The sequence below is a fragment of the Triticum aestivum genome, chromosome 4B, assembly GCF_018294505.1.
Source record: "Triticum aestivum cultivar Chinese Spring chromosome 4B, IWGSC CS RefSeq v2.1, whole genome shotgun sequence".
Taxonomy (NCBI): domain Eukaryota; kingdom Viridiplantae; phylum Streptophyta; class Magnoliopsida; order Poales; family Poaceae; genus Triticum; species Triticum aestivum.
This window is the reverse complement of record NC_057804.1, coordinates 571636106-571649648: the sequence shown is the minus strand read 5'-3', so window position 1 is coordinate 571649648 and position 13543 is coordinate 571636106. Positions and strand designations below refer to the sequence as shown.

Here is a 13543-nt window from a genome sequence, read left to right as displayed (position 1 = left end):
AGTTTTGAAAACTACACCTGCTTTGACAATCCATCAGAAACAGAACATCTCAAACTCGATTCAGTTGACTAACTAAAACATCAGTACATGGAAACATGAACTAAAACACCTGAGTCAAGCAAACCATCACAACTAAAACTAGAACAATACCAGCATCCCTAGCACATACAAATTCACGACCAGCAAAACAACATATCATTACCAACCTACAAGCTGATAACACAATTCAGAAAAGCATATCATGAAGCAAGCTGGATGAATAAGAAACATAGCAGTGAATTGATAAACATGCTCTAGTTGCAGCCAAAGATAAATCAAGTATTGCTTAACAGGTTGTTCATCATCAACAGTGAAAGGCGAGCATTCTGGAAGTTGTTTCTAGATTATTAATATAACACTGTTTTTGCATAGTCTCGTATCTTTGAAATCACGAGCTGTTGATCCAAATTGCAAATGTAGAAATGGATTAGCGAGGAAAACAGAAGTATTAGAACTCAAGGGTTACATGAGTGCTGCCGCTCAGCAGATGTCCAGTTAACTGGGCAGAAGGCATAAATCCCTACGAAGAATCAGGGCTGGAGCAATTGAACAGGCTGCCTTTGTGCATACTATCATCCTTCATAAATATCCACTGCATCCAATCTTTTATTCAGTGGACTCAGCAACCCATCACGGCGCAGTTATACACGAAGTTCCCGGATTGCCGTGTGGCAACCAAATTCCACACAGGCGGTTGCTCATCGGGAACCCATGAATTAAGCTCAATGATGCCACCAATAGAAGTCCTTGGGCCTCCAATGACAATCAGCCGGTCACCACAGGCTCGGAAAGCAAGGCCCCATCCATTCATGGACACAGACCGTTCAGGCAATTTCCCAAGAGCGATCCACTTATTATTCAGCTTGTCATACTTCTTCACATCCTTCTCACTGTAATCAGCTGCATAGAGCTGATTGTTGACAACTGCAATGAGTGGAGGAGCACCCGTCACTCCATTGAGGCCCTCAGACATGTTCTCAATGACCCTCCACGAACCCCGATTCAAGTCATATTCCTCACCACATGTCAGTACCTGGTTGTTGTTGGTAACACCACCGATCACATAGAACTTGCCATCCAAGAACACACCAGAACACATCTTCCTAGCCCTATTCATGCTGGGAAGGGGTGTCCAAGTGTGTGTCACAGAGTCATACATCTCTGCAGAGCTCAGTATCTTTCCAGAAGCATCGGTGCCTCCAGCGACATACGCCTTTTCACCGACGCTTGTTGATCCAAACAAGCACCGGGGAGAGTTCATGGGATCAGCCCTTGTCCATGAATTGGTCAGGATGCTATATCTGAACACAATGTGTGCCATCCCAAACACAAGCAGCTCGGTGCCCACAGCCAGGGACTCCTTGTCAGAGCACATGAAGCATTCATCCGGTGGCATCTTGGGCACCTGGATCCAGCGCTCCCTGTAGGGGTCATAGGCATCCCACTCCAGGACATTGCAGGAGAAGTAGACCCAATGCTCGGCGATACCATTCTGCCGCCGCAGGCGGTAGATCTCCCCGTTGCGCACCAGGGAGTTGAAGTCCCTGTTGAGGGAGGCGACGGAGCCATAGTCCGACCTGGAGAGCCGGAGGAGGCAGTTGATGGAGAGGTCGCGGCCAATCTCGCCAATGAGATTGGCCCCAGAGCCTTGCTGCTCCCCACCGCCGCTGCTGCCTGAGGAGGCATGGCGGCTGGAGCCGTGGCTCTCGGTGATGTCCGGCGTGTGCGGCTGCGGGGAAGGCGACTTGCTGCGCTTCCCGCTGCCGCCGCCGGCGTCTACCTCCTCCATGTCTTCCGCGCCGAAGTCTTCCGGCGCGGGGCGCTTGCTGCCGCTGAGGAGGAACGCCCAGTCGGAGTCCGGGTCGCAGTAGCTGGGCAGGGAGCGCGAGACGAGGCAGGATTTGCCCTCCAGCATCATGGCCTCTCCCCCTCCCGCTCGGCTTATTATCTTCTCGGATGAGACTGATCCGGAAAGGGAGAAATCTGGGCGCGCTCGCTGATCTCCTAGCCGCGATCTGCAATAATAATGGAATTAACAGGGGAGGGAGGAAAGTAAGCGCGGACGAAATCGGCGAGAAGAAACGGATCAGGACCAGGGGCATTTGAGATCTGAGAGGGGCGCGTGAAGAAAACAAGGCGTAAAAATCGAATCTTCCGGCGAGAACCCAACCGATCTGCCGCCCTCCCACCCCCAAATCGTTCCCCCGAGAACCAAACCAAATCTTGCTCCCACCATCCGCGGCGACCCCGCCGGGCGACGCGAATCCAGGCGGAGAAGCAGGGGGCGGCTCCATCCAATCCAATCCAATCCAACAGAGGAAGGAAGAACATGCGCAGGAGGGGCAAGAAAGAATCACCTAACAAGAACAAATCGAACCCATGGCAAGATCACGCACGGGCCCGCCCAAGGAAATCTGGACTGAAAGATCGCGGCCGGCGACCCAATCAGCGCGCCCCCATCGCCGCGGCGCCCGAGAAATCCCCTCCCTCCCTCCCTCCCCACCACCAACTCCTTCTGCCCCCTCCGTCCTACCAGATGCGCGAGCGAGCAAGCAAAGCAAGCGAGCGAGGAAGCGAGCAAGGATTTATACCTGTAGAGAGAGATAGATAGATGGCTCTATCTACTGCTGCCACTTGGTTACAACTGCCCCTTCTAATGCTTCTGCCCCTGCTGCAGCCCTCTGCCGCTGCCCCTCGCCCCCCGCCTCTCTCTCCTCTCTTGTAGTCCTCCTCCCCTCCCCCTCCCCTCCCCTGGTGTGTGCGCGCTGCCCTCCTCCCTCCCCCCTCTCGTGCGTACTACTTGGGGAATTGGGATTCTCCTCTCGCTTTATTTCTTTCCCTTTTTATTCCCCCGTTTTTTTCTCTCTCTCCCTCCCCCGACCCCTTTCCCGTCCGTCTGTTTTGGCTCGTCGGAATTGGAAACCGGGCAGGCCGCAGAAATAGAAAAATGCCCCAGCGGCCACCGGCCAGCTCACCTGAAGCTGAGGTGGACTCACCCTGTCTCTCTCTCTCCCCACTCTCTCTGCCTGTACGCCCGCACGTCTCCCGCGTATCTATCCATCCCTCGCTCGCTCGCTCGCCGCCCCCTGCCTGCCTCGTCTGATTGGCAGCGTTGGTGCTAGCAGTATAAAATTATCCCCTTCTCCTCGTGAAACAATTTTCTTTCTTTCTTCGTTCCTGTCCTTGTCCCGGCCTGAGGGGCTATTTGCTCGTCGTTTGCACGGGCCGCTTGCGCCAGCTCGCTCGGGGTCGGTTTGGTTATTTGCTAGGACAAGTGTGCTTATTGTAATGCTATATGCGTTTGTCTTGTGAGATGCTGGGGTTATCTAGACTTCTTTTCAAAACTGCTGCACAAACCATACATCAGCTCTTCTGATTCCCTCAAAGGAAAGAAAAAAAATGCATCAGCTCTGGTGAGCTTGGAGGATCTTGTAGTATGATGTGGGATGACAACTTTAGTTGTCACAAGCATGACAACTTTTTTTTCGGATGGCAAGTTTCAGTTTTTTTTAGCTTTGTTTTTTTCTTTTCGGATGGCAACTTTAGTTGTAAAAACGTCAAGGCGGGATTGCTTCGTGCCACATGTGTGGCACTTACATTTGGTTAAATTAAGAGGCACCCAAACTAACTACTCGAACTCACACGTAAACCAAGTCGCTTTAGCGCCGTTTTGGCATGATGGTTCTTATTTTGGAACAGGTCCAACATTTTCGTGAGTGACATGTGAGCTAGAGTGCTCGACCCGGGTGGGATTTGAGTGAAATATAAAAATTGTCACGCAAATTTTTTTTGTGAAAAAAAATCAGCTGGTTAATTACTACCAAAGAAACAGTTGAAAAATCAAAAGGGATGGCCTCGCTTATAAAGATAATCAAGAGTGAACCCGACGAAAAGTCCTACACATGCTTGTCAGCTCGTGCAAATATGGAACACGATGAATGTAATGAATGTGGCGTTTTCAAAAAGGTTTCCTCAATGTCCTCCGTCATCGTCGCCGAGATAAATGGGGAAGCTTCTGGATGGGTTTTTGACTGGCACGAAGCATTTGAAGTCCATCATACCACGAGAGGAGCCTTTTTCCCGTATTCCCATCATCGGATATGTCATGTAAACTTAATTAATGAGAAAAGACAAAGCTTTTGCGCATGTTTAAAATAAAAAAATGTAAGTTAGGAGCATGTAGTGTTCTCGAGGGATTATCTTGTTGTCATAAAACGCATGAGCTGGTGCATGTGTGGTGTGGAATCTTATACCACGATGACTATTACACAAAACTACAAACAAACATATGTACAATTGATCTATGTACCTTGAACAAAAAGGGATCACTTGTACCAGAAAAAAAGAATAGGATGCACCCAAACTATAGCTTGAGCTCGCAAGCCAAAATGCTTTCCCTTTTTGGCCCTACTGAGTGATTGGCAACGCTATTACCTTGTGTTGGCCTGCGAGGCTATTTGTCCGTCATTTTGCACAGCCGTATGTGCCAGCTAGAGGTCGGTTTAGCCAACTTGGTTATTTGCTATGACAAGTGTACTTATTATACTAATATTCGTTTTGACTTCTCATGCTGAGTTTGTGTTGTACTCCCTCTGTTCTAAACGCTCTTATATTTCTTAGAGGGAGTACTTATCTAGATTTCTTTTGAAAACTGCACAAAACTATACAACAACTCTTCTAATAACCTGAAAAATCATCAGCTCTTGTGAGCTAGGAGGATCTTGCAGTGCGGTGTGGGAGCTTATATCACGGTGGATTTCTCAAAACTACAAGAAATAAACTTAAGAGCAAACCTAATTGGTTTGTGTACCTTGTGGGGGAAATAGTTGCACAACATGTATAATAAATTTTAGGATGCATCCAAACTAACAACTCAAGCTCACACACAAGCCAAATTGCCCCTAATGAGACTCCCATTCTTTCTTCAACAGATGAGATTCAAATTGGATCCGAAAGATGACGCAACCAAACAAGCATATGTTGGAAATATGCCCTAGAGGTAATAATTTGTATTATTAAATTTTCGTTATTCATAATTAAGAGTTTATGTTTCATGTTGCTAACTGTTATGATTCTGGAATATGTGATTCAGTGGAAAACTCATATGCACGTGTGGAATGATAAACGACAAAACAATAGGTTCCCGGTCCCGCCTCTAAGGACTGGCTCAAGTGTTGTTGGTGATCAGGTTTCCGGATCTTGGGTTATTGTTAAGTGTAATGATAGTCCTGAAATAAACATTGAGGATATGATGTTAGAAGAACGATCATATTGAATTGACCCAAACTTGTATGTTATACTTTGTGATTATATCATGTGAAATCATCTGTTATAGCATGAAGTGCTAGCATGTGTTTTAGTTCCTCAGACCATGAGAGTGTCTCGGTCACTTCCTACCATATGGTGGGCTTTGGGGTTGCTCAAACGTCACTTGTAACAAGGTGATCATAACGACAACTTCCAGGCTCACCGGAAAGTTTGCCAAGTGACCGAACAGCTCGAGACTGGAATTTGCTCCTCCGACGATGGAGAGATATTCTTAGGGCCCACTTGGTGTGACGGCATCCAGCATCGTCTGGCTAGACACAGGTGACTACATCATGGGGATGCCGGAACATGTTAACAAGAAAAAGAACAGAACCGGTAACGGGAGCAACGGTATAGTGGGCATGGTGATGACTCAGGAGGATACCGATGCACACCGGGTTTTGTAAAGTATCGCAAAGCAAAGGGAACATAACACGATAACCAAAGGTTCACTCGAATATCATTCATGTAATCATAGGGACCGATATGGATGTCCGCGGTTCCGCTATCGGTCATTGAACGAAGGGGTTTCGTTCATGTCTATGATTTACTGAACCTACGGGGTCACAAGCTTAAGGTAATCATGATCTTTTGGGTGTTAGTAATACGAGAGTGATGAGAATACATTTGTGGAATTGTTTTATTAATATCCGGAATAGTTCCGAGAGGTTCCGGAAGCATTTCGGGGTCACCGGAAGGGTTTCGGTGAGTATCAGGTAATACCGAGTATTATCGATTAATTATATATAGTTTGAAAATGTTTTCGGGGATGTTAAATTATATCTATAATTCTCTGAAAATATTCAGAACATTTTATATTTAATTAAAATATCAACGGGCCTAAAAAGGCCAAGAGGTGGAAGGCAACTTGGGCCACAAGGCCCAAGTAGGAAGTGGCGCCCCCTTGCCATATAAGGGGGGGGGGGAATCAGACTAGGGAAGGAGTCCTACACTCCTACTCCTCCCCCTTGGCTGGCGCCCCAAGGAGGGACTTTCCCTCCTTGGTGGCTTCCCTCTCCTCCCCTCCTAACCTATATATACTAGAGGATTTATCCCTATTGATACACAAGTTTTGGAGCCTCCTCTAGTTGATATAGTTCTTTTTCTAGTTGGTCCTAGTTGACTAATTAGAGCTAGCCCTAGCCACCTCTAATCCTCATAATTAGAAGCCCAATGCGGTTCTAAACTCCTCCATATAATTCTCCGGCGATGATTAGCTCTCGACGGTGAAGCATTGCCGGATCGTGAAGACCGTACGCTTGCAGCCAAGTTGAGAGGTCGTGCTTTCATTCTTCTGTTCAAGGGGTCATTTGAGGGTGGTTTGCGGGGTCGTCATCGACATTCGAGGGACTCCAAGTACGATCTACACTGACTCTTCTACTTCCGCTGCACTCCAGGAGTCGGTAACGATCATTAATCACAACTCGTTATGCATCTTCATATTGTTCCTGGGTGATCGTAGGGCGGATTTTTTTTGTTTTCTACTATGTTTCCCAATAGTGGCATCATGAGCGGTTCTATGAGTAGATGCAGGTTGTGATCTAGATCACATCTGATATGTGAGGTTTGATGTTCTTGCTATGTGATACATCTATTTTGCATCATGTTTTTATGTTGATATTTATTGCATTATGGACTATTATTAAACTTTATGGTGCAATTCTCATATCTTTTCTCTCTTATTTTACAAGATTCACATGGAGAGGGAGAATGCCAGCAGCTGGAATTCTGGACCAAAAAGGAGCAAATCTCATATCCCTATTCTGCACAACTCCAAATGTCCTGAAACTTTACGGAGAATTATTTTGGAATATATAAAAAATACTGGGCGAAGAAATACCAGGAGGGGACCCACCAGCCAGCCACAAGCCTTGGGGAAGCGCCCTACCCTCCAGGGCACGCCCCCTGAGCTTGTGGCCCCCTGACCAACCTTTACTGCCCATCTTATGCTATGTGAAGGGTTTTGACCTAGAAAAAATGAAGAGAAGACTTTCGGGATGAAGCGTCGCCGTCTCGAGGTGGAACTTGGGCATAAGCAATCTAGGGCTACGGCAGAGCGATTCTCCAGGGGAAACTTCCCTTCGGGAGGGGGAAATCGAAGCCATCGTCATCACCAACGATCCTCTCATCATGGGAGGACCAATCTTTATCAACATCTTCACCAGCACCATCTCCTCTCAAATCCTAGTTCATCACTTGCATTCAATCTTTATCTCAAAACCTTAGATTGGTACCTGTGGGTTGCTGGTAGTATCGATTACTCCTTGTAGTTGATGCTAGTTGGTTTATTTGGTGGAAGATCATATTTTTAGATCCTTAATGATATTCAATCCCCATCTGATCTTGAACATGAACATGCTTTATGAGTAGTTACTTTTGTTCCCGGGGACATGGGAGAAGTCTTGTTCTAAGTAACCATGTGAATTTGGTATTCCTTCGATATTTTGGATGTATGTTTTCTTTCCTCTAGTGGTGTTATGTGAACATCGACTACATGCCACTTCACCATGATTTGGTCCTAGGGGAAGGCATTGGGAAGTAGCAAGTAGATGACGGGTTTCTAGAGTGGTAGAAGCTCAAACCCTAGTTGATGTGTTGCTTCGTAAGGGGCTGATTTGGATCCACATGTTTAATGCTATGGTTAGATTTATCTTAATTCTTCTTTCGTAGTTGTGGATGCTTGCGAGAGGGGTTAATCATTAGTGGGACGCTTGTCCAAGTAAGCACAACACCCAAGCACCGGTCCACCCACATATCAAATTATCAAAGTAACGGACGCGAATCATATGAGCATGATGAAAACTAACTTGATGATAATTCCCATGTGTCCTCGGGAGCACTTCGCTTTATATAAGAATTCGTCCAAGCTTGTCCTTTGCAATAAAAAAGATTGGGACACCTTGCTACACCTTTGTTACACTTGTTACTCGGTACGAATTACCTTACCCGCCTGATCTGATTGGCAGCATTGGTGGTAGCAGTAGAAAATTATCCCTTCGCCTCGTAAAACAATTTTGTTTCTTTCTTTGTTCATGTCCTTGTCCCCGGCCTGAGGGGCTATTTGCTCATCGTTTGTATGGGCCGTTTGCGCCAGCTCAGGGTCGGTTTGGTTATTTGCTATCACAAGTGTCTTGTGATGCCGGGGTTATCTAAGACTTCTTTTCGAAACTGCTGCACAAACCATACATCAGCTCTTCTGATCCCCTCGAAGAAAAAAAATGCATCAGCTCTGGTGAGCTTGGAAGATCTTACAGTACGGACCCCGTATAGTATGATGTGGGATGATAACTTTAGTTGTCAAGCATGGCAACTTTCGTTTCGGATGGCAAGTTTCATTTTTTTAGCTTTGTTTTTTTTATTTTCGGATGGCAACTTTAGTTGTAAAAACGTCAGGACAGGATTGTTTCGTGCCACACGCGTGACACCTATCATTTGGATAAATTTTAGGAGGCACCCAAACTAACTGCTCGAGCTCACACGTAAACCAAGTCGCTTTAGCGCCGTTTTGGCATGACGGTTCTTATTTTAGAACAGGTCCAACATTTTCATGAGTGACATGTGAGCTAGGGTGCTCGACCCGGGTGGCATTTGAGTGAAATATAATAATTGTCATGCAATCTTTTTGAAGAAAAAAAACCAGGTGGTTAATTACTGCCAAAGAAACATTTGAAAAATCAAAAGGGATGACCTCGCTTATAAAGATAATCAAGAGCGAATCCGGTGAAAAGCCCTACATACTTGTCAGCTCCACAAAATATGGAACACAACGAATGTAATGAATGTGGGCGTTTTCAAAAACGTTTCCTCAATGTCCTCCATCATCGTCACTGAGATAAATGGGGAAGCTTCCGGATGGGTTTTTGACTAGCACAAAGCATTTGAAGTCGATCATGCCATGAGAGGAGCCTTTTCCCTCATGTTCCCATCATCGGGTATGTCATGTAAACTTAATTAATGAGAAAAGGCAAAGCTTTTGCGCACGTTCAAAATAAAAATTGTAAGTTAGGAGCATGTAGTGTTCTCAATGGATTACCTTGTTTTCATAAAACGTATGAGTCGGTGCATGTGTGGTGTGGAATCTTATACCACGATGACTATTACACCAAACTACAAACAAACATATGTACAATTGATTTATGTACCTTGAACAAAAATGGATTGCTTGTATCAGAAAAAAAATAGAATAGGATGCACCCAAACTATAGCTTGAGCTCGCGAGGCAAAATGCTTTCCCCCTTAGCCCTACTAAGTGATTGGCAACGCTATTACCTTGTCTTGTCCTGAGAGGCTATTTGTCCGTCATTTTGCACAGCCGTATGTGCCAGCTCGAGGTCGGTTTAGCCAACTTGGTTATTTGCTATGACAAGTGTACTTATTATACTGGTATTTGTTTTGTCTTCTCATGTTGAGTTTTTGTTGTACTCCCTCTGATCTAAACGCTCTTATATTTCTTAGTGGGAATACTTGTCTAGATTTTTTTGGAAACTACACAAAACTATACAACAACTCTTCTAATTACCTGAAAAATCATCAACTCTTGTGAGCTAGGAGGATCTTGCAATGTGGTGTGGGAGCTTATATCACGGTGGATTTCTCAAAACTACAGGAAAATAAACTTAAGAGCAAGCATAATTGGTTTGTGTACCTTGTGGGGAAAATAGTTGCACAACATGTATAATAAATTTTAGGATGCATCCAAACTAACAACTCGAGATCACACACAAGCCAAATTGCTCCTAATGAGACTCCCATTCTTTCTTCAATAGATGAGATTCAAATTGGATCCGAAAGATGACGCAACCGAACAAGCATGTGTTGGAAATATGCCCTGGAGGCAATAATATTGTGTTATTATATTTCCATTATTCATAATTTAGAGTTTATGTTTCATGCTATAACTGCTATGATCCTATAGAATATGTGATTCAGTGGAAGACTCATATGCGCGTGTGGAATGATAAACGACAAAACAATAGGTTCCCAGTCCCGCCTCTAGGATTTGCTCAAGTGTTGTTGGTGATCAAGTTTTCCAGATCTTAGGATATCATTAAGCATAACAATAGTCCTGAGACAAACATTAAGGATATGAAGTTAGAAGAACGATCATATTGAATTGACCCAAACATGTATGTTATACTTTGTGATTATATCATTTGAAATCATCTATTATAACATGGAGTGTTAGCATGTGTTTTAGTTCCTCGGATCATGAGAGTGTCTCAATCACTTCCTACCAGACTGTGGGCTTTGGGGTTGTCCAAACGTCACATGTAACAAGTTCATCATAATGACAACTTTCAGGCTCACCGGAAAGTTTGACAACTGACCGAACAACTCGAGAGTGGGATTTGCTCTTCCGACGATGGAGAGATATTCAAAGGGCCCTCTCGATGTGATGGCATCCATCATCGTTTGGCCAGACACAGGTGGCTACGTCATGGGGATGCTGACACGTCTCCGATGTATCTATACTTTTTTATTGTTCCATGCTATTATATTATCCATCTTGGATGTTTTATATGCATTATTATGCTATTTTATTTCATTTTTTGGGACTAACCTATTAACCTAGTGCGAAGTGCCAATTGCTATTTTTTCCTTGTTTTTGTCTTTTACAGAAAATCAATACCAAATGGAGTCCAAACGGAACGAAACTTTTTGAGGATTTTTCTTGGACTAGAAGACACCCAGGAACCTTCGAGAGGGGGTCAGAGGGGCCACCAGTTGGCGACAAGCTCGGGAGGCGCGCCCTCCAGGCTTGTGCCCCCCTGATGCTCCTCCAACCCTAATATTTGCTCTATAAATACCCAAATATTCTCTGTATACCAGAGGGCACGCAAAAAATACTTTTCCCCTGCTGCAAGTTTCTGTCCTCGTGAGAGGGATTCGATCATGGAGGGTCTCTACATCAATCTTGTTGCCCTTCCAATGATGTGTGAGTAGTTTACCGCAGACCTACGAGTCCATAGCTAGTAGCTAGATGGATTCTTCTCTCTCTTTGATCTTCAATACAATGTTCTCCTCGATGTTCTTGGAGATCTATTCGATGTAATCTTCTTTTGCGGTGCATTTATTGAGATCCGATGAATTGTGGATTGATGATCAGATTATCTATGAATATTATTTGAGTCTTTCTTTGAACTCTTTTATGCATGATTAAGATAGCTCTGTATTTCTCTCCGATCTATTGATTTGGTTTGGCCAACTAGAATGATTTTTCTTGCCATGGAAGAGGTGCTTTGTAATAGGTTTAATCTTGTGGTGCTTGTACCCAGTGACAGAAGGGGACATGACACGTATTTGTAATAAAAAGGTGGGGTTTATTCATATGGATTGGATCTATCCCTCTACACCATGTCATCTTGCTTAAGGCGTTACTCCGTTATTGTTAACTTAATACACTAGATGCATGCTGGATAGCGGTCGATGTGTGGAGTAATTGTAGTAGATGCAGGCAGGCGTCGGTCTACTTGTCACGGATGTGGTGCCTACATTCATGATCATTGCCTTAGATATCATCATAACTTTGCGCTTTTCTATCAATTGCTCAATAGTAATTTGTTTACCGCCGTATGCGTTCTTTCAAGAGAGAAGCCTCTAGTGAAAACTATGGCCCCCGGGTCTATCTTTTATCATATTATTTTCAGATCTCTAAAACCAAAAACCCAAAAATACATTGGTGCAATTTAAATACCTTTACTTTATTTTGCACTTTTATTTATCTTTTATACCTATCTCTATCAGATCTCATCCTTTCAAGTAACCGTGAAGGGATTGACAACCCCTTTATCGCATTGGGTGCAAGTATTAGTTTGTTTGTGTAGATGCAACCATTAGAGACTTGTGTGTTCCTCCTACTGGATTGATACCTTGGTTTTCAAACTGAGGGAAATACTTATCTCTACCTTGTTGCACCACCCTTTCCCCTTCAAGGGAAAAAACAACGCAAGCTCAAGAAGTAGTAGATGCTAGAACATGTTAACGGAAATAAGAACAAAATCGGTAACGAGAACAATGGTATAGTGGTCATGGTGATGACTCAGGAGGATACTGATGCACAACGGGTTTTCTAAACTATCGCGAAGCAAAGGGAACATCACATGATAAGCAAAGGTTCGCTCTGTTGGGAAACGTAGCATGCAATTTCAAAAAAAATTCCTACGCTCACGCAAGATCTATCTAGGAGATGCATAGCAACGAGAGGGGGAGAGTGTGTCCGTGTACCCTTGTAGACCGAAAGCGGAAGCATTTACTTAATGCAGTTGATGTAGTCGAACGTATTCTCATTCCGACCGATCAAGTACCGAACGTGCAGCACCTTGAGTTCTGCACACTTTCAACGGGATGATGTCCCTCGAGCTCTTGATCCAGCAGAGTGTCGAGGAAGTAGACGAGTTCCGTCAGCACGACAGCATGGTGACGATGATGGTGATGTGATCCGCGTAGGGCTTCGCCTAAGAACCACGAGAATATGCCTGGAAGCATAAACTGTGGAGGGGGGCACCGCACACGGCTAGGAACAATTGATGTGTGTTCTAGGGGCGCCCCCCGTATATAAAGGAGGGAGGGAGAGGAGGCTGGCCCTAGGCGCGCCCCCAAGTAGGAGGAGTCCTACTTGGGGTCCTAGTAGGATTCGGCCCCCCTTCCTTTTACCGGAGGGGGGGAGAGGGAGAAGGAGAAGGAACAGGGGGCGCCACCCCCTCCCCTTGTCCAATTCGGACTCCTTCCTGGTGGAGCGCGCGCCATGATACGTCTCCAATGTATCTATATTTTTTTATTGTTCCATGCTTTTATATTATCATTCTTGGATGTTTTACAATCATTTTATAGTTATTTTATATCATTTTTTGGTACTAACCTATTGACACCGTGCCTGGTGATAGTTGCTGCTTTCTGCATGTTTTTTACATCACAGGAAATCAATATCAAACGGAGTCCAAACGCAGTGAAACTTCTTGAGGATTGTTTTTGGGCCAGAAAACATCCAGTGGGCTAGGAAAGCACCTGGGGGGGGCTCCGAGGGGAGCACAACCCACCAGGGCGCGCCAGGCGTGCCCAGGTGGGTTGTGCCCACCTTGTGTGCCCCCTAAACCGCCTCTTTTCTCTATAAATACCCCAATATTCCAGAAACCTTAGGGGAGTCGACGAAAATCAATTCCAGCCGTCGTAGAGTCCAGAACCACCAGATACAATCTAG

At 45.0% G+C, this 13543-nt stretch overlaps 1 protein-coding gene across 2 annotated transcripts; it reads right to left on the bottom strand.

Annotated features, from left to right (window-relative positions):
• Positions 1 to 363: 363 nt before the first annotated feature.
• LOC123093323 (F-box/kelch-repeat protein SKIP11) lies at positions 364 to 2802 on the bottom strand. 2 transcript variants are annotated; one of them, XM_044515254.1, is made up of 2 exons: positions 2631 to 2802; positions 364 to 2054 (listed from the first exon to the last, which is right to left on the bottom strand). In XM_044515254.1, exon 2 carries the CDS (start codon positions 1955 to 1957, stop codon positions 659 to 661), a length of 1299 nt encoding a protein of 432 aa, XP_044371189.1. In that variant the 5' UTR covers positions 1958 to 2054; positions 2631 to 2802; the 3' UTR covers positions 364 to 658. The 2 variants fall into 2 exon arrangements, with proteins under 2 accessions (XP_044371189.1, XP_044371190.1); XM_044515255.1 differs by having other exon boundaries at positions 2397 to 2711.
• Positions 2803 to 13543: the final 10741 nt, after the last annotated feature.

Excerpts from the sequence above, each read along its gene's own strand:
- LOC123093323 (XM_044515254.1), bottom strand. The coding sequence starts at position 1,957 with ATGATGCTGGAGGGCAAATCCTGCCTCGTCTCGCGCTCCCTGCCCAGC.